Below are 24,217 nucleotides of genomic sequence, written 5' to 3' on the forward strand. Positions count from 1 at the left end.
GGAAAGAGGAAAGAAAGGAAGTCAAGGAGTCTCCTTCCGTCATAAGTTCCTGTCAAGGCTGACACAAACATGAGGCTCTGTTCCAATACATCTGTTCTACCTGGGGAACTGATCTTACCTAAAGGAATTTCACAGAAAGAACAGACTGGCAGCGATGTAAGCCAGGCCCTAACACCCCATCTTGACCATCCCCACAGTTAGTAAGTCATGCTGGACCTTTCTTGAGATACCTGCATCTCATGGTAAGTCTGTCCCACCTTGAAACCAGAGACTTAAGAACATCAAGCACAACCACATCAAAGGTACCACCCAAAGAAGGGGAGTTTGAGACCACCTGAAAGAGGCAGTTTGTGTCCTCTGCAAAAACGGGTGCCACTCAGGATGATGAAAATCAGATTTTTTCATGTTTAGCCTAGAAGGAAAAGGGGTTACCCCTTTGGCACCCATAATGAGTTGATGGCTTTTTTTTAAATAGAATTCTAGAAGAACTGCACACAGAAGCAGACTGAATAACCCAAAGACTTGTGATGACCAGCAAACTTCTGAACTCATACTCACCTAGGATCCTTGAGAGCAATTATTTTTGCTTAATCTGATGGTTTTCTGCTGCCCACTGGGAAGACCTTTCTTCCCCAATAGTCCTTTGCACTGAAGGGAACAATAAAAACATTATGTGGAAAAAAAAAAATGTTGTGGAAGGACAGAGCAAAGTGGTGTGAGGTAGCTGTCCACATCTCATTGTGTATTTCAACTCTCATCCTGCCTATGTTCAACTTCAGTAATTATCCAAGACCTGTCTTAAACCTAATTTCCTCTTTCCTTCCAAAAGCTCCTCTATCTGAAGGATTTTTTCTCCAGCACGTTTGAACTTCAGTTTCCTCTCATCTTATTTCTCGGTAGATTTCATCCTATCTGCTCTTCATCCATCAGAAAATCTTAAATATTTCTCATCAAATATTGTCACTTGCTTGTTTCCACCACACCGTAGAATTTGTCACTTTGTTCTTTTGTTGTCATTTTAAGTTGTTATTTTTTCAGATTTCTAAAGAGGATGGACAAAGATTAAACTCACGCTCATCCTGTGTTCTTTATCCGATCTCAAGTGATGCGTTTTATTTGTTGACTTCCATTACGGTTAGGTGCTTGACTGACAGATAACTGTGATGATCATGGGCTTGTGATGGCAAAGGGCAGGGTTTTTTTTTGTTTTGTTTTTTGTTTTTTGTTTTTTTAAAGCAACTGTAACTCCCTCTAAATCTCCTTTTGACATTTGCTTCTGTAATAGAAATGCTAATCTTTCTAGATGTGTGGTAGTGACAAAGAGGAAGATAATCCAGGGAAGGGAATTGGAGGAACAGGAGGGAAAGAAGTTCCAGTATTGTTTTTTGTTTTGTTTTGAGACAGAGTCTTGCTCTGTCGCCAGGCTGGAGTGCAGTGGCACGATTTTGGCTCACTGCAATCTCCGCCTCCCAGGTTCAACCGATTTCCCTGCCTCAGTCTCCCGAGTAGCTGGGACTACAGGCGGGCGCCATCATGCCCAGCTAATTTATTTTTTGTATTTTAGTAGAGACGGGGTTTTGCCATACTGGCCAGGATGGTCTCGATCTCCTGACCTCATGATCTGCCCTCCTCGGCCTCCCAAAGTGCTGGGATTACAGGCATGAGCCACCGCACCTGGCCCCAGTGTTGTTTAAGTAAGAAAGCTAGCCCCGCTTTTCATAATCCAGTTTAAAATATGTCTATCGGTGGGACACCACTAACTGGGTGCCCTGATGCCTTCCCAGGTTCAACAGGGAAGAGGCGGGCAGGCGGATAAGTAAAATCAAGGATTTGGGGTCCAGATATAGTTTCCCATCTCTGGGCTACATGGACTGTGTGAGCTTGGAAAAGCCATTTAATCTTTTTAAGTCTCAGTAAATGAAGACTCACTTTCTTTACATGAAAGTCATTAGAATTAAATAATAGTATGCATGTAAAACCCTCAGCAGTGCTGAGATGATCCCGTTAACATGAACCAGTCAGTCTGTCTCATTGCTCTCCAAATAAGGCACTTTAGAGTGATTTTCACTTCCCTTCTAGTTTTATCCTTCAAATCTTCTTTTTTCATCCCACACACCACAAACACAGTCATAGCTACCCACTTCTTTCCGTCTGCCCTTGATAGACAACACCTAATCTCATTTCTTCTCAGCTTCTGTCTCCTTGGTAAGAAATGTGAGGAGATAGTATATACACCTGCTTGTATAATGCACAGTCCTCTCTTCTCAAGAAGAGAAGATGCTGTCAGTTGTTTTGCCCTTATGCAAACACAAGTGAAACTTGTATTTCATCGTGTTCACTTTGAGAACGGCATCCAGGAATGGAACTCAAGGGCTCCTGCTGGTGACCGATGGTCTATTGCAACTGTTCAGAGATTCCACGCTCTACGTGAAATGGCGCCACCTTAAGGCTCAAACCTTATTGCTGGTGTTCAATCTGAGAAAAACTCATCAGACATCTCCCACTACAGGTTAGGCTTTGATAATTAAAAGAATAAAATGGGCCTAGCACGGTGGCTCACGCCTGTCATCCCAACACTTTGGGAGGCCGAGGCGGGTGGATCACCGAGGTCAGGAGTTTGAGACCAGCCTGACTAACATGGTGAAACCCTGTCTCTACTAAAAATACAAAAATTAGCTGGGCCTGGTGGCACACACCTGTAATCCCAGCTACTCGGGAGGCTGAGGCAGGAGAATCGCTTGAACCTGGGAGGTGGAGGTTGCAGCGATCCGAGATCGCACCACTGCACTCCAGCCTGGGTGATAAAGCCAGACCCCGCCTCAAAAAGAAAGAAAGAAAACTAGCCACCTAAACCAACCTACACATTCAGATGAGGCTTTTTGGAGGACATGATGAAGAGAGAAATAAAGAAAGTATCTAGGCTGAAGGAGCGGTCCAACCTCCAGCTACCTGGCGTAGAGTCAGTGCAGACGAAGACCTGATGGGAACTCAGCAGAGTGGATTCCCAGGAAGAGGGTGAGAACTGCAACCAGGTGAACCAAGACTAGGGAAACTGCTTCTGATTTTGCACAGGGGATAAGATCCAGCCCCTGGGGGGGGCGGTGAATAACAACAACTACACATCATGTAAGTGCCCTGGGAACCCCTTAGTGCACGGGGAGCTATAATCCTACCAGAACACTCTGGATTTATACATGTGTCCACACAAGACCTTCCTTGTGGATTAAGACATTATAACAGCAATTTGAGAAAGAAGGTGGCTCAGGGGACATTAACCCACACAGCGCAGACAGGAAATCCTGAGCGGTTTATCATTTGGTCAGTAAGAAGCCATCAGAAAGTCATGAAAGTCTAGAATCAGTGGCTTGCTCACCATCTGTAAAGGAGATAATCATGAAGTAGGGATCAATAATTAGTAATTATCAGAGATCAATAATTAGTAATTTGACAGAGATTTACCAGGGAAGAACCAAAATTCCCCACCTCTGAAGGGTGGCTGGGGGAATATGTCTAAAGATCTGTGTCTAAAGATTACTGTGTCTAAAGATCCTCCTGGCTCCTTTTAGCCACATTTGACATATTAATCATCTTCTTACATACAAACGTACACTTGAATGACCCCTCTAGAGTCATTTAAGGGCAGGCTAGGGCCATTTTTAGTATGCTGAAGAACAGAGCACTCTCCCAGGCTGAGGGATTGTGGATGGTCCCAGAGACTCCAGTGGTCCAGGAAGTGGAAATTCCTCACCCATGACACTTACTTTCCTCCCAGGATTGGAGGACAAAAGAGAACAAGAAAAATATGGAGAAAATATGAAGAAAAAACAAAAGAATGTGACAATTCTTGTTCCCAATTTTGAAGCAACTTCATATATGCCTTAAAACAAAGAAGACAACATAAAACTATAAAAAGGTATCAAAAACCCCACAATAAGGCTTTTCTGATTACTAGGGGAAATGGCAGTTTTAACCAAGGTCAGAAAGTACCCTGAAAATGAAAGGGATATTGGTGTGGTTTGGATATGGTTGCTGAGATCCCACCACTGCACTCCAGCCTGGGCAACAGAGTGAGACCCTGTCTCCAACAACAACAAAAAGTGTAATCCTTTTTATTTAACTTGGACTTGATGAAACTCTAAGAATTCTTGTGTTGATGTTTATGAGGGATAATTGTCTTCTTTTCTTGCAATGTCTGATTTGGGGACCAAAGCAATGCTGGCCTCAGAGACAGAACTGAGTATTCTTTCCTCTTATATTTCATGTGAGCGGTTGTGTAGAATTAGTATTATTTCCTTAAACATGTGGCAACATTTACCACTAAACCTACCTACGTCTACCGTTTTCTTTGTGATAACACATCTTTCATAGAGCTATGTAGGTTTTCCATTTCTTCCTAAGTAAACTAATCTGTATCTTTTAAGGAATCTGCATTGCTTTCATCTAAACTGTCAAAGGTATTCCTAGAAGTTGTTCATAATAGTCTCTTATTGTTTTAATATCTGTAGAATCTGTAGTGAAGCTACCTAATTTCTGACATTGGTAATCTATCTTTTCTTCTGATCAGTCTAAATAGAATTTTCTTGAGCTTCTCAAAGAACTAGCTTTTGGTTAATTAATTGTCTGTATTTTCTTTTTCTAATGTCTGATTTCTGCTCTACTTGCATGATTTCCCCTTCTCTGTGTACACTTTTAATTTGCTCTTTTTTTTTTCTAGTTTCTTAAAGTAGAAGCTGAGGTCACTGATTTGAGACCTTTTTTCTAACACAGGCATTGAGCCCTATAGATTCCCCTCAGTACTGCTTTACTTGCATCACAGGACACAAAGTTGACACAAAAGTCAACTGTATTTCTATATACCAGCAATGAACAAGTGGAAACCAAAAATCAGAAAAACAAAACCATTTACAACAGCTCCAAGAAAATAGTTACAAATCTAAGAAAATATGTACAGGATCTGTATGCTGAAACTATAAAATGCTGAAGAAACTAAACATGCAAATAAATGGAGAGACACGTCATGTTCACAGATTAAAAGACGATCATAAATATGTTCATTCTCCCCAAACTTATCTATAGATTTAATGCAATTCCAATCAAAATCCCAGCAGGACTTTTGTAGATAAGCTAACCTTAAAATTTAAATGGAAAGGTAACACTGATACAATAGTCAAAATAATTTTAAAAGAAAAATAAAATTGGAAGAATTATATTACCAGATTTTAATACTTATTACAAAGCTATAGTCATCTTGATTTATGTGGTATTGGCAAAAGGAGAGAGGTACAGATCAATGGGAGAAAACAAAAAGTCTAGAAATAGACCCATACGAATATGGCTAACTCCTGGCAAAGATATAAAAGAAATTCAGCAGAGAAAGGATAGTCTTTCTAACAAATGGTGCTAGAACAATTAGACATCCATCCATATGCTCCTAAACACAAACAAAAAACATAAACTTCATACTTAAAAAAAGTTAACTCAAAATAGATCATAAATCTAAATGTAACATGTAAAATAAAAAACATTTAGAAGAAAACAAAGGAGAATTAGGACCTAGGACTAGACAATGGTTTCTTAGACATGACAAAAAAACACACTCTATTTTTAAAATTTAATTAATTGGACTTCATCAAATTAAAATTTTTGTTCTGTGAAAAGCACTGGTAAGTAAACAAAAAGCTGGGCTAGGCATGGCAGCTCATGCCTACAATCTCAGCACTTTGGGAGGCCAAGGCAGAAGGATCACTTCAGACCAGGAGTTTCAGACCAGCCTGGCCAATGTAGCAAGACCTCATCTCTACAAAAAAAAAAATTTTTTTAAAGACAAGCTACAGATTGGGAGAAAATACTGCAAAGCATGTATCTGACAACATATTTGTATCCGTAATATGTAAAGATTCTTAAACCCAACGGTAACATAACAATCCAATTTTAAGATGAACAAAAGATTTGAAGACTCTTCACCAAAGATATACAGATGACAGAAATGTACATGAAAAGATGTTCACCATCAGCCATTAGGGAAATTCAAGTTAAAGCCATGATTAGATATCCGTACACACCTATTTGCATGGCTAAAATAAGAAACAGACAATACCAAGTGTTGATAAATATGCAGACCAATTGCAATTACCTTTCTGCTGAATAATAACTTTTTCTTAAACACACTATGTAAAGATGCTTTAAGTGATATTTTGATATTGTGGTTTTAGACAGACACACTCGCCAGTTTACTCAGTACAAGTGTCTAGTCAGAGAATATCGGGAAAAAATTTGAACTGCACAACATATTTGAACAAACCATAAAACGCTTTTCTTGGCATGGGTAGAAACTTCCAGACTTCCATCTATTGTGTTCACTATTTCCTCATTTTTAAAAGTATTCTTGGATTTAGGCTTTATTTTGTCCTTAAGCAGAACTTCTGTAAAAGTTCAAATAGTAAAACATTTTCAGCTTTGCATGGATGGGCCTCTGCTGCACAACTTAACACTGCCCTCAGAGCAGAGCAACTGGAGACAACAGGTAAAGAAATGGGCATTTCTATCGCTTGTGTTTCGATAAAACTTTAAAGAACCGACTGTGGCTGGATTTGGCCCACAGGCCATAGTTTGGCAACCCCGGGCTAGAGTAGCAGATGTATGCATTCAGAAGGCAGCAGCAGACAGCTCACAGGCAGGACCACAGCCAGCTTTCATTGGCGCTAAGCATTTAATTGGCAGCTGCCTGGTTTTGCTGGGGAAATATCTCGCTGCTTGCAAGCACTGGTCCCAAGGTGGTCTCAAGGGATACCCCTTTTCTACTCAGACCTCATGCTTCACCAGCACACAGATGTTCTCAAGTCCATTTGTACCTGTGCAGCAAGGGTGGAGCCTGGGGAATAGAGAGGGTAAGGGACTAAGTGGCAGGGCTGTGTCAAGACACAGGTCTTTCCCAGTGAGCAACTTTCCTGTTACAAACAGGGAGCACCCCAAAAAACAGGGAGGAGCTCCACCTGCCCCATCGTGACAGTAACTGAAGTGTTCCTCAGGGGTTATCCAGGCAGTGGAACCACCCACTGCAGCAGCATCTCCGAGGGCGGGTGTCTGCACCCGGTGATCCTGAGGCACGCCGCAGGTGATGGAACAGTACCTTGGTCCTGCAGGCCACCGGTGGCCCAAGACACACCGCTACAGGGCCAGGGCTGAGGCGCCCAGTCTTCACGGTATCAACAGCAGGCTTGAAGGAATATACTTTATTAATCTACCTCCCAAACACTAAAATGCCAAAGACTAAAACGCTAACATTCAGCTAAATTAAAACAACTATTTACAGAGCACTGTCTGCAGGTCATGTAGGGCTGGGCCCGGTTCTTCCCCACCCACCCACCCAGCCCATCCTCCAAACAGGCCTGGGGCCACCTGCCACCTGCAGCAGAAACACCCAGCACAGAGGACGTTTATATACACCTGGCCGAGCCCTCCACAATGGCATGCCAAGAAGGAGGTCAACAGACCAAGACAGAGACCGACAGACAGATAGATAGACATAGATAAGAGGTGAGGCTGCTAAGAAAGACGCAGGCCAGCCTCAGTGCTTCTTCAGGCTGTAGGCCAGGCTGCTGGGGACCCTGGCGCCCTGCAGAGGCGGTGAGTTCCAGACAGCAGAGCTGGTGCGCTTGTGATAGCGGGGCTTGCTCTTCTTGAAGATATCCTCCAAGTCCAGCGGGAGAATGGCTCCAAAGAGTTCCAGAAGGTTCGGTGGGTGGTAGTACTGGTGAATGATGGCCTGGCTGAGCGGGGTGCCTACAGGAGATGACAGATCAGACACTGCCTTGGGGCTCTCCATGAACCTCCCCATCCCCTGCCCCGCAAAGAGCCCCTTCACCCTCTCCAGCCTCCCTACAGAGAGCTCTGTCACCCTCTTCAGCCCTGCCCCTGCCTGTACCACCATCAAACCCAGAGAACGCCCTTGTGTCACATCCTTCCTACCGTCCTCTGGCAGCTTAACCTGTACAAGGTCCTCGAGAGCTTGCATGAGCCGGGCACTCCTTGAACCTGTCCCGACCACCACCTGGGAGGCAGGTTCTGTATTCTCCCATTCAGCAGATTTGCCTAAAGGCATACAGCTAACAATGGCAGAGCCTATGTGTGAAGACAAGCCAAGCTCGAGAGCTTAAGCATAGGATGCCATCCTCGACCACCCTGGCCAGCTGCTTCTCATAGACCCCACAGGCCCTGGCACAATACTGAGGGGCCTCTGGGCAGTGGATGTGGGAGCGCACAGTCCTGACAACGGGGCTGAGGAAGACCCAGGGGATCAGGAGGCCAGACATGCACCAGCACTTGCTCAGCACCAGGTGCGGCTCTAAGGGCCAGCCGTGAGCTCACTCATGTCACTCTCAATACAACTCCTCAGCTGGGTCTTGTCATCATCCCCCTTTCACAGATGAGGAAACTATTTAAGTAAGCTGTTCAAAGTCACCTCCGATTAGGTGGCTTTGCAAGCAATCTGGCTTCTGCTCACTGCCATCTCCCAAACAACTTGACACTAGCAGTTAAGAGGCTTAAAGCACATGCCAGTTAAGGTAGGGTTCAGATGAGGTGAAACTCACAAAAACAAGTTTCTGCAGAGTGCCTACCAGCTATAGGATTCCAGGCCCTTCCCTCTGGGACGTCTGCGCCCTTCCCTGACTTCCAGCTCAGCAAACACTGCAAGGCACCCATGGTACCCACTGGCCCTATCCACTCTGGCAGCACCCACTGCTAGCACCTACCCTGCTCACTCAAGCTGGCCTTGCACTCAGGCCTGAGGCACTGCAGTCACGCTCACCCACGTTCTTGTTTAATGCTGGGGCCTGTAAACTCCAGGTCAGATCCTACTCAAGTGCCTCGCGCACTCCTCAGGGCCTTTCCTGCCTCCCCCAGCTGGCCAGAGGCCCCAGGCTCCAGCTTGGTGTTCTACCTAAACCCTTTCCCATTCTAGCTCTGTCCCTGCCCCAGGTGGCTTACTTGGGTCCAAGTCTCTTCAGCCTGGCTGGATGTGACTCTAAGGAGGGGCCCAGTCCAAGTCAGGACACCCAGCAGCATATGCCATGCCCGAGGCCAGTGCAATTTCATATATTTTTTTGAGAACAAAGGAACCCAACCTCATAGGTCTGGTCCTCAGGAGAGCACAATGACCACAGGGTGCCCCACTCTCCCCCGGGCACATGCATGCCCAAGGCCAGAGCCTCGAGCCGCCAACTCAAGCACACAGCAGCCTCCCAACACCATAGCAGCCAACCCACTACTTCCAGGGCCCTCAAGGTGAGGACCAGGGAGGGCCTGAGTCTCCCAGGGAGCTGTGGGCTTTGCTTACCTCGGGCCCAGTTGGGGATGGGCTTCCGGGGATGCGCCTCATCATCGGTGGAGTCGTCGCTATTCAGATCCATCCCGTAGTTATCTGGGTTGATCTTGGGAGGGGCCCTGCGCCCTTGTGGAGTCATCTGATATGAGGTACAAGCTGGAGACTGGAAAAACAAATGTGGCCATCAGCTCCCTCCGCGGCATTCCAGTCTCTCACCACCGAGGAGCACTGGGGCACTGCTCACCTCCTCCCATTTCACAGGAGAAACAAAAGGTGCAGGATCACTTTTTTTTCTTTTTTTGAGGCAGAATCTCACTGTCGCCCAGACTGGAGTGCAGTGGTGTGATCTCGGCTCACTGCAACCTCCACCTCCCAGGTTCAAGAGATTCTCATGCCTCAGCTTTCCCAAGTAGATGGATTACAGGTGTGTATCACCACACCCGGCTCATTTTTTGTATGTTTAGTAAGGGACTGGGTTTCACCATGTTGACCAGGCTGGTCTCGAACTCGTGACCTCAAGTAATCCGCCTGCCTTGGCCTTCAATATGCTGGGATTACAGGTGAGAACCACTGCACCAGGCCTAGTTTTAATTTTTAAAAGTCACAGAACACACACTACTCTGTGTCCCCTTTTTTCATGCTAAGGTGTATTGCAAACTTTCTTCCAGGCCAGTGTGTCTAGAATCCTCCTGGGAACCGCTCAGGAGACTCCAGGATTTGCAACTTAACCATCCATCGTTGACAGATACCATACTAACTTCCAAGTTTTCCGCATCTTAACTGTGCTGCAATGAAAACATTATGTTTTGTTTGGTAACAGCACTGAAGTGAAAATAGATCAAATGCTCATCAAGAGGAGCCGGCTGAATTCCAGCACAATGAAGGTACACGGCCCTCAAAACTAAGCAATTTACCTGTGCTGAAACAGACAGATGTCTACAATATGCCTAGCAAAAAAAAACCGTAGGGGTGGGGGGCTGGAAATCAAGCCACCAAATGGTAAGTGCCCATTTTAAATATGTGTGTATATGGGTGAAAAAGAGAGACAGAGAATATCTGTGTGTGTTAAAAGGGTTACATATGCAAAAATCTACAAGGATATACAATGGGCTTAGTAGAGTTTTCCTGAGGGTCCCTTGTCTTAAAACTTTATACTCTTTTATAAGGTTTAGTTCCTTTTTATCCCCCACCTCAACAAATTCTACTTTTAGAATAACAAAGAATACAAAAAATAGTAAAAACAACTGGGCCAAGTGTATCTGTCCTTTTCCTTAGGGGCCTAACGTAGCCTGTGCCTCTAGCTACTGGGAAGAGAATAATCAGACTGGGCCCCTCCGCCCGAGGGCCTCTCCACTGGGGCCCAGGCTGCACCTGCACGTCCACAGTCACGTTCAGGGCCTTGCTGACCCCTGCTGCCTCCTTGGCTTTCTTCTCTTGCTCCTCCTGCAGCTGCCGCTCAGCCAGACGCTGCTGCTCTTCCTGGAACCAGGCGGCAATGGGGTGTTAGGGAGCTGTGCAGGTGCCCTTCCCTCCCCTCCCTTTCCTTCCCCTCCCTAGGCAGCCCCTGCCGCAGGAGTCTAGACCAGCCCACAGCTCAGGGCAGACCCCAGGGGAGCCCGCAACCCAGCTCCCCTCACCTTCTTCTTCTTCTCCTCCAGTTCCCTCTGCAGCCGCTCCTTCTGCAGCCTCAGGGCCTTCTCCCGCTCCTGCAGCTCCCTGAGGACCCAGCAAGAGCCTGTTAGGACAGGAAGTGGAGCCCCAGCCCAAGCCCTGTTCCCATCCCTGCTGAGGAAGCCAGCCCAGCCAGCAGGACACACCTTAGACGGTGGGATTGCCGAATGGGCAACCAGCTTAGAGCCAAGAGCTGTGCTTTTGCCCCGGAGGCTAGAAGTGTGCACACCTGAGGGTGCAGGGAACACAAGCTGAAGCCCAACATTTGGCCCCCACTTTTCCTTGTAACTTAGGTCTCTGAGCCTCATAACACTTTTATACAATGGAGACCAGAACACACTTCCTCCAGGGTCAACACAAGAATCAAATGGGATGATCCACAATACCCCTAATTATCCTAACCCTCAGGGCAGACACCGGCTCCAAGCATGAACAAGCATGAACAAGCATGAACAAGGGGCTGTGGATGAGTTCTGGAGTCACCGCCACAACACACTGGCTCACAACTTTGAACACATCATTTAACCTCTCTGGACCTGTTTCTCCCTGTGTGAAGTGGAGCTGCTGGCTCCCATGCCACCATGGGCTTCAGCTGAGGACTAAACAAGGAAACAGGTGTAAAGCATGCAGCTGGGGTAACCCACCAAAGCTGCCAACACTGTGACTATCACACCGCCACCCTCAAAGCCCCCTGCCCTGCCCAGCACCCTGCAAGTCTCAAACCACATTAGCCGTACCCTACGCCTTCCCAGACTCTGACCAGAGGACCATGGACAGCTTTGTCTCCGTCAAGCAGCCCTGACGCAGTGCAGCCCTCTGGCTGTGACTTCTCACTGCTCTGATAAGCCTGAAGCCACCCACAAAGATGGACACGGAAAAAAGTGCTACCCGGTGTTTCCCAGGAGGTAGAGAGGGAGAGGGAACAGCTACGGGGCCTGCGTGTCTCACACACACGAGCCTTGTGCTCTACTGCGCGCGCAGACGCAGGATCCCACGTATCTCCCGACCAACAGTGAGTGTGGCTTTTCCTCCTTGGCATCCCCACGACTCCCAGAACAACCAGGCTCAGGGCAGGCCCTGGACAAATGCCCGTAAAACTAAACATGTCTGTTGTACAGAGACCACTGCATCTGCACAGCTGAAAGATCTCAGGGCTCCTGGGTCCACGGTTCCCAAGGCAGGAGAATAGTCTGAAAATATCTGAGTTATCGTCCTCACCAGGGGAGACACATTTAGTGGGGACAGGGGCCAAGGATGCCAAACACTTGCAATGTAACACAAAGATCTCTCCTGCCCAAAATGCCCACGGTGGCCCTGCTGAGAAATATCAGCTCATCCTCTGAGCACCACACCTGCCAGTTACAAAAAGACACCAAAGAGGTCAGCACACGCAGCTGGACGCAGAACCAAGCCAAGCCCTAAGCAAGCCCACCCATCACTCCTTGGATCGCCCATAGCCAATGGGGAGTGTATTCCGGTGGACCACTAGCTGTAGGCCCCTGGGTTTGGTGCGAAGGAAAGCACCTGCAAACCCTCGCATGCAGGTGGGGCTGTGTCCAGGCAAGGGCCACATCGTCTCTCTTCCACACACACGGAGGGCAGGCAGATGGGCCAGCAGGTCCCTCACCTCTCGGCCTGGAGCCGCTCCTGCTCCCGCCGACGCTCCTGCTCTGCCAGCTGCCGCTCCTGCTCGCGCCGCTCCTGCTCCCGCTGCTCCGCCAGCCGCTTAGCCTCGGCCGCCTTCCGCAGCCGCTCCTGCTCCTCCTCCTTCTTCTTCTGCAGCAGCTCTTGGTGCCGCCGCTCTTCCTCCTCCTGAAACGGAGAGCAAGGTCGGGTGCTGTGGCTGGGCCAGGGCCAGAGGCAGGACAGCAGCCCCACTCGCCCGAAGCCCAGGTGCCCCTCCTATCAGCCACCAGCACGGACAACACAGGAATGGTGCCGTGGGACATCCCGGGCAAGGCTCTGCCAGAACCACCAGCAGCAGCCTGAAAAGGCATCTTGTGACAGCCGCTGCTGCTGTAGATTTAGCAGAAAGGAACCTCGGAGCCAAACGCACCAGCTGTGAAACAACGGGCAAGCATTTAAACCCTCTGGCCTGTCTCCTCGTCTATAAAACGGAGACCGCAGTTATTCCTACACTTCATGGGGTTGCTGGATTTATAGGCACAAGACACTTAGAACAGTGCCTAGCACACAGTAAATACCTGAACTTGGTGACTAGTCACATAAGCCCTAATGACGGACTTGCCTTCTCTAGAGTCCTAAGACTGACTGGGACGAGCTGGGTCCTTACTCTTATAGGCAGAACAGTCGGAATGGACCGTAACAGCAATTGCATAGAACGCTCAGCAGGCGTCAGACCCTACTGAGCATTTTAGACATCAACACATTTAACCCTCACTGTTACTTGAAGGCATGGAAGCAGAGAGGTCAAGCAGCCTGCACAAGGTCGCACAGCTAATAAATGGCAGAGTTGAGATAGGCAGTCTGGCTCCAAGTATGAGCACTTAACCCTCAAACTACTGCTGCTACAGAAGATCAGAGGCAGGTTCTGGTCACCATTCCCGCCCTGGAGGCTTCTGGGAAACCTCCTTCTTGGCATGAAGCAACAAGATGGTCTGGGTTAACCCCACAAGGCGGGGTGCACCCAATAGGGCCCCATGGTGCTGAGACGGTGCCCACCCCGCCCACCTCCTCCCTGAGGCCCACCTGCGCTCGCACCTGCTGCAGCCACCTGAGCCTACGCGCCTCCTCCTCCTGCTTCCTGCGCGCCTCCACCTCCTCCATCTTCTTGGCCGCCGCCTTCTTCTTGGCCTTCTCCTCCGCCAGCCGCTCCTCCTTGGCCTGCAGAGCCCACCCACACGTGCCCATTGGAGCACCCACATCCAATCCTGCAGAGTGGGGCCCAGAACTCTGCGTGACAGGCCCCACCTGCCCCTGCACACCTGGCTTGTTCCCACCGCCCAGGGAGAGGACACCAGAAGCCGGTCCTGCCTGAGTGTCAGATCCGACTCACAAAGGGCTGCCAGGGAAGCCCTCGGCTGAGCTCAGAGTGGACTCCAGGGCCTGTGGGGCAGGCAGGAGTTGGGTACAGGGGTACAGTGACAAATCAGCAATTTCCTGAGGGGTCCAGTCCTAACCCTTGGGCTAAGTCTGAATTGCCTGGGTCCCCCAGAGCCCAGGCTCCCACCTTCTCAGTCTTCTCGTCGATCTGAGCAAACTTCTGCTCAATCTGCTTCTTCTTTTCCTCCTTCATCTGCTCCACCCGCTCGCGGGCCTGCAGCACCTTACGGAGGCGTTCCTCACGCTTCCTGCAGGGCACAGGACAGTCAGGGGGAGCCCCGCCACGGCTGGGGCAGGCCACGGTCCAGGGAGCCAGGCCACTTACAGCTTCACCTCCTCCAGCCGCCGCCGCTTGTCCTCCTCCACCTTCTGCCTCCGCAGCTGCTCGGCCTCCTCCTTCCGCCGCAGGTTCTCCAGGCGCTGCCGCTCCTTCTCCTGGGGTGGCAGGGAGCGAGGGAGATGGGACATGAGCAAGGACAACCCGCCACCCAGCCCCAAAAGCTGCCCACAGTCCCCAGCAGCCTGTGGCCATGTGGGTGGCAGCATCAGAATGCTTCTTAGGCAGAGGTATCCCCAGTGTGGCTCCAATAGCACCCAGGCCAAGACCCGCAGCTCCCGTCTTTCCTCCCAGGAGCACTCAGCTGCCTCACAGGGTCCTGAGCCACAGTGCCCTCAACTGAGCCCTGCCAAGTTTTGGGCAGCACAAAAGTCAGGCTCCAAATAGGATTTATGCTGACGACAACTACATAAACCGTGCATTGAAAACGAAAATGCAGGATGAGCTTGGAAGGGTGAGGAGCAGAAAGGCAGCTCTCCCAGTCACGGTGAATGTTGCAGTAAGGGGGCGGTGCAGACGCAAGGGTTAACTTACGACTATCATGCTTTATAACATCCATACTATATGTATACGTATTTTTTTGTGTATATGAACTATTTCATAATAGTTGAAAAAAATAAAAGGAAATACTGTCAAATCCTAACAGAGGTTACTATAGTCTAGTGAGACGGATTAGGAATGGTATTAATTTTCTTTTATTTTCCAAACTTCCTGTGACACGGCTATGCTTTTTTTTGGAGACAGAGTCTGCTCTGTCACCCAGGCTGGAGTGCAATGGCACGATCTCGGCTCACTGCAACCTCCACCTCCCAGGTTCAAGCGATTCTCGTGCCTCAGCCTCCCAAGCAGCTGGAACTGCAGGCATGTGCCACCACACCCAGCTAATTTTTATATTTTTAGTAGAGGCGGGGTTTCACTATGTTGGCCAGGCTGGTCCTGAACTCCTGACCTCAAGGGATCCACCCGCCTTGGCCTCCCAAAGTGCTGGGATTACAGGCATAAGCCACCATGTCCAGCTGGCTATGTTCATTTTTAAGGCAACTTTTAAAAAGTACTCGTTGGCTGACAAGCTGATTGATGCTGGCACCCCCTCCTGGGCAGACACAGAAAGCCCCAGGGGCACAGCCACAGCAATGGGCAGCCAGCAGGGATGGGCAGGGGCTCTAAGCCTTCCCTGGCCCAGGACAAGGCTGGTGCTTTCCCCTTGAACAGTCTGGGGCTGGGTGGAGGCTGGGACCCAGAGTGACACCCACACCCATCACCCCACCCTGGCTCCCAGTAGACGCCCACCTTTGGACACAGTGTCCAATAGCGACCCGCTCTTCCTGTACTGGTTACTATTGATTTCTCCTTGGCTTCTGAGCCTAACTGGAGGAGCACTCTCACCTAGAAATCTGGCCCAAGGTAATACCATCCTCCCAAAGGCGGAGAGAAGGGGTCCCAGTAACGGGTAAGATGGAGTAGACACACTCCACCTCTCTCTCCCACTGAACGCGGCTACAAAACCTGGACAGAATGCAAGGAGCGGCTACTTGAGGCCTCTAAAACTAAAGAGGAGCAGGCAGATGGGGAAGAAGACCAGACTTGGAAGCACCAGCCAACCAGCAGTGAGTTCCCCAATGTTTTCCTCCAGCCCAACTCAATACAGCCTGGAACTCTAAAGGAGTCACTGGGGCGTGGACAGAAAGAATTCTAGTCCTGACTCAGGCAGCAGAAAGGGAGTATCTAATGCTCAGAGAAGGCAGAAACCCCATTTTTGTTTTTTCTCTTTTCTTCTTTGCCTTGTGCCTCAGCCCATAAGCAGTCCTATGGCAACCAGAGGCAGCAGCAGTTAAAGAAAGCTGCCAAGTCAAAATTCGAGGGAGGAGCTGTGAACCCAAAAGTGTGGCCCAAACCCTGCGTGTTGCTCTTCTGTCTGTGCCCCTGCCAGGTGACCCTGGACAGAGAAAGCTGCCGAGTCAAAACTCAAAGGAGGAGCTGTGATCCCAAAAGTGTGGGCCAAATCCTGTGTGTTTTTCTTTCTCTGTCCCCCTGGCAGGTGGCCCTGGACACAGTCGTAGAAGCACGCAAAGCAGAACAAGGTAACTAAAGCACCAGCTTCCCAGCTGGAGGACAGAAAAGGGAGTCCCAGAGGAGATCAGGAAAATGATACTGCAGGGAATTGACAAACGAATAGGCTCAGCTCCAAGCTGCAGATGCTAGGATCTCACCCTAATTATCCCAGCAAAGGCTGAGAACTAAACTAACAGACCACCTTCCAGGTCCCAGGCTGACTGCTGACTGGCACACACACCCGGGAAAAGTCCAAACAGCACTGCCATCTTCAAAATCGAGACTAACATTGGAACCACAGTCCCCAGAAGGCAGATGGGAACCTGCAGCCTAAACCTAACCAGGTCAATTGCTGCTAAATTGCAATGCTGAGAAAATATCAACCTTGTCCATAGATTTAAACAAGACCCAGAGGCTCATAGCCTAATGTTCAGGATGCAGTCCAAAAGGACTCTGTAGGCCCCTGGGCTCCTAACTATGGACTGTCCCCACCCACTAGATGCCCTGTGCAGGGACCTGGGATCCCCAAAGCAGGGAAGAGCCACTTCCTGGTCTTCTCTATCACCCCATGAAACCTGCAGGGCTCTGATCGGTCTGGGTGGGGCACAGGTGGTAAGGCCACTGGAAGGTTACTGTCAGTCACCCTCTCCAACAAGAGGGGAACAGGCCTCCATGGGGAGAAGCCAGTTCAGGGCCCACCTGGCCAGCTGCTGGGAAGCCCCTCCCACCTGCCGAGGCCCTCAGCTGGAGGCAGAAGCCCTCCTGGCTGTCACAGGTGTCCCTGTGTGACTGCAGAGGACTCTTCAGAAGGCTTGCAGGAACCAAAGGAATGAGGCGGCTGCGGCCTTGGCAAATGGCACGGGGAGCTGGGGCTGAGGGTTAAGCATGTCCCCATCCGAAGGTCCTTGCTCAGAAGCCAGCCTGGCTCAGCTCAGTTCTGAGGTGTCTGAGAAGAGAACAGCTTCTGCGACTTGTTTCTAGATGCTACCACTCACTGTTCTGCTGTCGCCCAGCACAGCCAGACCCGGCCTTCCACCTCAGCTCAGACCCACACTTGCCCTCCCCTGTCATCCCACTGCCTCAAGGCTACTGCTCAGGTCTGTGAACCAATAAATCTCAGTGGCTCTGGGGACCACAGACAACCTGTCTGTTCTCTTCACAGACCCACAGACCCTGAGGAGGCCTGGTGCTGGGGAGGAGGCAGGGAGGTGGCTGTGGGGAACACGTCAAGCTGTAGCCCTGGTGAAAAGCCGCACCCCCTCGCTTCCTCCTAGGAGCAGAGTCAAGGGCAGGGAGGGCAGAGAAAGATGCTGGGGCCCAGAACTGCTGGGTGCCTCCAGCCAGTGCACTCCTCACCGTCCCACTCTCTTCCTAAGGCTCCCCTCCCGCTTACGATGTTAGTGCATCTACAGGTGCTGTCAGCTACGCAGGGAAGGGGCTACAGCGGGTAAGTGCTAGGTGGGGCGGGTTACCGACAGGAAAAGGCTTTACTTACGACAAAGCTGCACTGTGGAGAGGAGACAAGGGAAAAGGTAAGAGTTAATGCCAGGCCGGGGGACGTCCTGCCAGGCAGGCCACATGCCCAGCTGTGCCAGCAAGCGTGTGTGGGGCCCGCCCTCCTGCCAGCAGCACCCCCACCGCCTCTCCTGTCACCCAACCCTCACCCCAACGGTGGAGGTGTCCACAAGTACCCCTCACCTTAACCACACAGATCTCCAGGGCTCACACTGAGCCGGCCGAGCCTCCAGGCTGCAGTCCAGAGCCCACAGGTCAAGTGCAGGACAGTGCCCCCAGAGGTCAAGACAGCTGGTGGCCACAGAGGCTTCAGCTGGCCCCTAACAGTGCCAGGCCACACCTGCCTCCGCCCAGGCTCACACTACTCCCAGTATCTTAGGGGACAGACTGGACCTTCAGCCACACTGCCTGGTTCCCACAAAGCCCAACCTGGGCACAGGCCCCTCACCTTGGGGTCCACGCGCAGGGGAGTGTTGCGCTTAATAAAGGACTTCATGACGCTGCGGGGGGCTGAGGTCGGGGTCATGAGCATCTGGTTCCTCTGCACCGTGTGCAGAAAGGTCCGGAGGGGCCGCACCACCTGCAGACGAGGACCAGGGTCAGGAGTGGGCAGGCGGGGCAGGGTACCGAAGGGGGTCAGGGTTCTAGGGCAGGGCAGACGCCTGGCTCACCTTGCTGGACGGGCAGGGTGAGGAAGGGGTCTTGCTCCTGGGGGGCTGCAGCTCCTCATCCTCCAGGTGCTGCTCCTCGTCCAGCTCACTCACCGCCTGCTTGTAGCTGCGCTTCCTCCTGCCACGGCGCAGGCGGCGGCATCACAGGGCTGCCCGCCACAGCCCATCAAAAGTCACCCCGGTGAACAATTCCGGGCCCAGGCCACCGGCCTCTAGGCTGAAAGAGGCTGCAGAGCCTAACCAACCCTCTGCTGCCCACTCAGAGGAAGGGAGGTGAACAGTCCAAGGTCACATGGCCAGGAGACCGCCCTAAGACGGGGTCAACAATCGGTTCGCCCTATTCCCAGGCTGGCGCTCATCCACAGCATGGAGCCGCCTCCTTGGTTAAGTCTCAACACCAGGCCACACCCCAGCAGAGAGGCTCTGAAGCCCCCGAGCACAGATCCACCCTCCCTGAGCAAGGACACAAGGCCATGTCCTCCAGGGCCCTCAGAGGAACCCGCACACCCCTTCCCTGATGCAAACCTGGCACTCTGCGGTGGCTCTCTGGGTCCATCTGCTTGGTCTGTCTTGGCCTCTGTGAAAACAGCAATTTCAGCAAGGCTGCAGAAATGATGGCGGCGGCAGGGTAGGAATGGGGGCCTAGGGGGAAGGGGTCCCTGGGCAGCAGCCTTGGCAGTGAGCAAGGCTCCCTTCCTGGCAGCTCCGGGGTGGCCAAACGCAGACGTATCAGCCTTAACCCTGACTAGCCTTGAGGAATCTACAGATGCCAGGGCCTGGCTACCCACAGCTCATGAACCCCTCCCCGCCAGTGCCTGGCTCTATGGTAGGCAAGGCAGGGTGGGACGGTCCCATCGAGGCGGCAGCCCCAGACGTGCCCCACCCACCTCTGACACTAAGAACAGTGTGTGGACACCTTGTAGAAGCAGGAGCTCTAAGCCCCTTGCACAGATTCTAAATCCCACCCCTCCTGGGCCATGCGGCTGGTGTGGCCATGACGGGAGGAGGGGGTGGCTCCGGCTGCAGGGTCAACATGCGGGGTGTAGGGTCAGTATGTTCATTTCACTGCTAGGAGAAAGTGCACGTCACTCCAAAAGTTCCCCGCAGCAGCCCTGAGGGCCGTGAGGCTGGCATGACCATTGTCCCTGACCACGTCGTAAAGAGGAGGAGGCCATGTTCAAGATCTCATAGCTATAGTGCACTTCCCACCAGAGAGAAGCACCCTTCTCACCAGAGAGAAGCACCCTTCTCAGGGAGATGTGAGCAGGACCCTGGGACACGCCCAAACCCACTGTTCTCCAGCCCTCTTTAGACAGGGATGGACCGACAAAGGTCAGAAAGGAGCTGGCAGCAGAGGCAAAGCAGGAGGCCAGGTGCGTGTTCAATTCCCAGCCCACGGCTCTTCCCACTGGCCCCTGGAGTCGAGGTCAAGGCCTTGACCTGGCCTCTTCATATCCGTACCCCAATGCAGCCCCTTCCCCTGCTTCCTGTCCCAACCAGCCACAGCCCCCCATGCAGCACTCAGTGACAGCTCCAGCCCAACAGTGGGAGGTGAAACCTACAGACTCAAAAGGGATCTCTGCACCCCCAGGTTTAATTTCTCTTTAGCCTACTGGCCCAGAAATAGAGCTTCCTTATCCCCAGAGAGAAGGTCAGGCCGAGGCCACCAAGGCCCGCTGTGGCTCTGGGCACTAAAGGCGGCAGGTCAGGGAGCCTCACCTTGCTGCCCTGCAGAGGGCGTTTCCGGACTGCTGGCTGCAGGCTTCGGGCTGGGTGTGCTATTGCCAATCTCCGTGTCATTGCGGGGCCACGAGTTATTTCCGTTGTTCTCAGGGACCTGTGGAAAGAACCAAGGCTTTAGGGGTCTCGACCTGGAACCCAAGGCCCAGGATGGCCGCAGGGAAGAGCGGGAGCCCCAGAGGTGAGTCCTCCCTTCCCCAGGCAGCCGCCTTACCTCTGGCTCAGCTGCCGCTACCGGCTCAGCCTCCTCGGGGGACTCCTGCTCAGGACTGAAAACAGAAGAGGGGACTCTGTGGGGACTGCCCAGCTAGTCCAAGCCCTCCCCCATAGGGAATCCCTCTCCTACTCCAGGGATGGGGGACTCAAAATGTCAACACAAGGTGCCCTGGCCAGGGCCACCAACCCACAGCCCCTGCGGGATGGGAGGATGGCAGCTCCAAGCCATGGCTCCGTGGGCACACGAGGGATGTCAGCTTCAGAATGTGGCTTCATCTCCCAAGCACCCCACCACACAGCTGACACAGAGCCCTGTCCTCAGTTCCACCTCCACCTCTTGGACCCAGGTGAGCTGCATCTCTTTTGTGGTCTGTTCTCCATTCACCATGGGGCGGGCAAGGCCAGCAGGTCTGCCCAGTCACCCTGTTTCCCCATCCCAAGAACAAACCCTCTGCTCTGCAGGAAGGAGGGAGGGGCTGGTTTTAGTGATGGCAGGACACGGCCTCCAGGAAAAGGAGTCTGTGTCCCGGCCAGAAGCAGCACTGGGTGTAATCCTGGAGCACCACTATCCTACCCCAGCCAGTCTGAATGGCAGCTGGCAGCTCCGCCTCACCCCCAACCTCTGGAGCTCACACCCCAGGGTCAGGTCTGGCCAGGCAACCAGCAACACTGACGGGCGCTGCAAGGAGACCAGGCGACCAACACTCACGTCACTCACTGCCTGGTCAGACAGGGGAAACGGGCAGCCCCTGGGCAGTCAGGGATCAGTGGGGAAGGCTCAGCCCAGGAATTGCTTCCAGCCTTGGTGCTCACCTTGGCTCCCTCTCCTGGTGTGCCCTGCCCACTTGCAAAGCCCTGGAACTGAACTCACCCAACTTTCTCGGGCACCTCAACATTCAGAAGCCTCTCCAGGTAACTGTGACCTGAGGGGGAAAAGCAAGGCACAAAAGATGTCACCAGAAACCACTCGAAGGGGTCCAGGGGACCAGGTTCCAGCAAGGACCTGGCCACTGCTCCCATCACTAGCCCTGCCATGCCCAGGACCCTCCCCTCAGCACTCATCCTAGTGTCTTTATCGGAGTTCCTGGCTTCATGTCCCCTGCTGCTTCCCAGATGGTCTTCCCATGCCCATCTGGGCACAGCTGGGCATCCTCACTGGGCTGGGAATATCTTGAGAAGAGGGACAATGTCTGTTGCAGCTCCAGGCCCCAAACTCCCAGCATGGGGCCCAAGACAAAGCAGCTCATTCTGTTAACAAATATTCATCAAGTGCCTACAGTGTACTGGGACCTGAGCCAGGCCCCAGGGCCCCAACGGTGAGCAAAACAGAACCACTGTCTGGTCTAGATAACAATCATCAAATAGTCCCGTCAACAACACCAGCATGGCCAATGATGGAACACAGCACAGAAATTTTTTTTCTTTTTTTTGAGACGGAGTCTCTCTCTGCTGCCCAGACTGGTGTGCAGTGGAACCTCAGCTCACTGTAACCACCGCCTCCTGGGTTCAAGCGATTTCTGGCTAATTTTTGTATTTTTAGTAGAGACGGGCTTTCACCATGTTGGCCAGGCTGGTTTTGAACTCCTGACCTCAAGTAATCCACCCGCCTAGGCCTCCCAAAGTGCTGGGATTACAGGCATGAGCCACCGCGCCTGGTCCAGAGCAGAGAATTTTAAAAGCCTATGACGGGGGGACCTGAGCTGGTCAGGAGGAGTTTACAGACAAAGGAGGAGGATGTCCAGGCCAGTGGTTCTCAGCTTGCATTCTCTGATCCCTGGATGTCCTTGAGACCCTTGGGGGATCCACGAGGTCATAACTAATCATGATACTAAAATCATGATACTAAAATATTACTTTCCGCCTTTCACTGTGCTGACACTTGCCCTGAGGGCACAAAAGCAATGAGGAACAAGCTGCTGAAGCCTCAGCCCCAATTGAGGCCAGAGCATCAAACACTATCCTCGGACCACACACTCACAGGAAGGAGAGATGTCCAGTTTCACTGAGGAATGTCCTTGAGGAAGGTGTAAAAAGTACTAATTTTTTTTTTTTTTTTGGAGACAGACTCTCACTCTGTCACTCAGGCTGAATGCAGTGACTCAATCTCAGCTCACTGCAACCTCCACCTCCTGGGTTCAAGCGATTCTTGTGCCTCAGCCTCCCAATTAGCTGGAATTGCAGTCATGTACCACCACACCCAGCTAATTTTTTATATTTTTAGTAGAGACAGGGTTTCGCGATGTTGGCCAGGCTGGTCTCAAACTCATCCTCAAGTGAACCACCTGCCTCAGCCTCCCAAAGTGCTGGGATTACAGGCGTGAGTCACCGCGCCTGTAAAAGTCCTAATTTTACTAAATCTAAACTCAAGTACATGCCATTTCTACTCTCCTGTGTGCTGAGGTGGGAAGTGTGCCGAACGCCTGTTGCTGCAAACGCAACTCTCCGCGAAAAGCGCTCGTCTCTAAGCCGCCAGCTGCACTAGCCGCTTCTTCACCTGGAACACTATTATTATTTAAAAGAATGACTGACACACATTGGTTATTCAATCTTGGCTATCTGCAAGACATTTTCTCACAAGTCAATGAAGTGAATCCATCACAAAAATAAAACACCATGTGCTAACAATAATTTAAAAATTGAAACAAAAAGAATCCAAGAGTAGAATTTTGAAAAGCACGTATCCATCACCAGCAGGGCCACAGCATCCTAATACCTAAGGACTTTTCTGATGAGGTCAGAAAACAAATGTGCTTTTTTAGGATATTATACAATGAAGGGTGTCAACACTTGGAAGACGTGCATAACCTGGTGAAGCAATATTTTCCAAATGATCGATGTATGCGGTTATGAAATCACACATATCTAAAAGATCAAAGTGTGGCTGGGCATGGTGGCTCATGCTTGTAATCCCAGCACTCTGGGAAGCCGAGGCGGATGGATGATTTGAGATCAGGAGTTTGAGACCAGCCTGGCAACATGGTGAAACCCCGTCTCTACTAAAAAGACAAAAATTAGCCAGGCATCGGTGGGCGCCTGTAATCCCAGCTACTCGGGGGGCTGAGACAAGAGAATTTCTTGAACCGGGAGGCGGAGGTTGCAGTGAACCAAAATCATGCCACTACACTCCAGCATGGGTGACATAGTGAGATTTCATCTTTAAAAAAAAAAAAAAAAAAGGTGCAAGGTAGACCCCTATGGAACCAGCAACATGGTTTCAGACTACACCACAACAAACCTTGAAGAACTACCACTTCTTGCGCTGGTCCTGATAACAAAGAATATGCACAATTATCTGAAAAAGCTATGAAGATATTCCTCCCTTTCCCAACTACACGTCTGTGTGAGGCCAGATGTTCTTCAGCTACTTTTTTTTTTTTTTTTTGTGAGACAGAGTCTCACTCCGTCACCCAGGCCGGAGTGAAGTGGTGTGAATTCGGCTCACTGCAACCTCCACCTCCCAGTTTCAAGCAATCCTCCTGCCTCAGCCTCCCAAGTCGCTGGGACTACAGGCACACACCACCACGCCCAGATAATTTTTTGTATTTTTAGTCGAGATGGGGTTTCACCATGTTGGCCAAGATAGTCTCGATCTCTTGACCTCATGATCCGCCAGCCTCAGCCTCCCAA

The 24,217-nt window shown here is 51.1% G+C and overlaps 1 protein-coding gene across 4 annotated transcripts in view; it reads right to left on the reverse strand.

Annotated features, from left to right (window-relative positions):
• Positions 1-5,204: 5,204 nt before the first annotated feature.
• The window catches only part of INCENP (inner centromere protein), a 29,714-nt gene continuing 10,701 nt past the window's right edge, over positions 5,205-24,217 (reverse strand). Inside the window, exons 5-19 of one of the 4 annotated variants that reach the window (XM_001118481.5) lie at positions 21,462-21,513; positions 20,589-20,643; positions 20,354-20,471; positions 19,160-19,211; positions 18,635-18,752; positions 18,412-18,543; positions 17,944-17,955; positions 14,385-14,494; positions 14,187-14,307; positions 13,718-13,840; positions 12,624-12,808; positions 10,963-11,041; positions 10,697-10,804; positions 9,338-9,488; positions 5,205-7,782 (exon numbers count right to left, since the gene is read on the reverse strand). In XM_001118481.5, the coding sequence (XP_001118481.3) occupies positions 7,568-7,782; positions 9,338-9,488; positions 10,697-10,804; positions 10,963-11,041; positions 12,624-12,808; positions 13,718-13,840; positions 14,187-14,307; positions 14,385-14,494; positions 17,944-17,955; positions 18,412-18,543; positions 18,635-18,752; positions 19,160-19,211; positions 20,354-20,471; positions 20,589-20,643; positions 21,462-21,513 (1,631 nt within the window). In that variant the 3' untranslated portion in view covers positions 5,205-7,567. Of the gene's footprint in view, positions 7,783-9,337; positions 9,489-10,696; positions 10,805-10,962; positions 11,042-12,623; positions 12,809-13,705; positions 13,841-14,186; positions 14,308-14,384; positions 14,495-17,943; positions 17,956-18,411; positions 18,544-18,634; positions 18,753-19,159; positions 19,212-20,353; positions 20,472-20,588; positions 20,644-21,461; positions 21,514-24,217 lie in introns of all 4 variants that reach the window. The other 3 variants (XM_015113977.3, XM_015113979.3, XM_015113978.3) reach the window with 3 other exon arrangements.

The sequence above is a fragment of the Macaca mulatta genome, chromosome 14, assembly GCF_049350105.2.
Source record: "Macaca mulatta isolate MMU2019108-1 chromosome 14, T2T-MMU8v2.0, whole genome shotgun sequence".
Taxonomy (NCBI): domain Eukaryota; kingdom Metazoa; phylum Chordata; class Mammalia; order Primates; family Cercopithecidae; genus Macaca; species Macaca mulatta.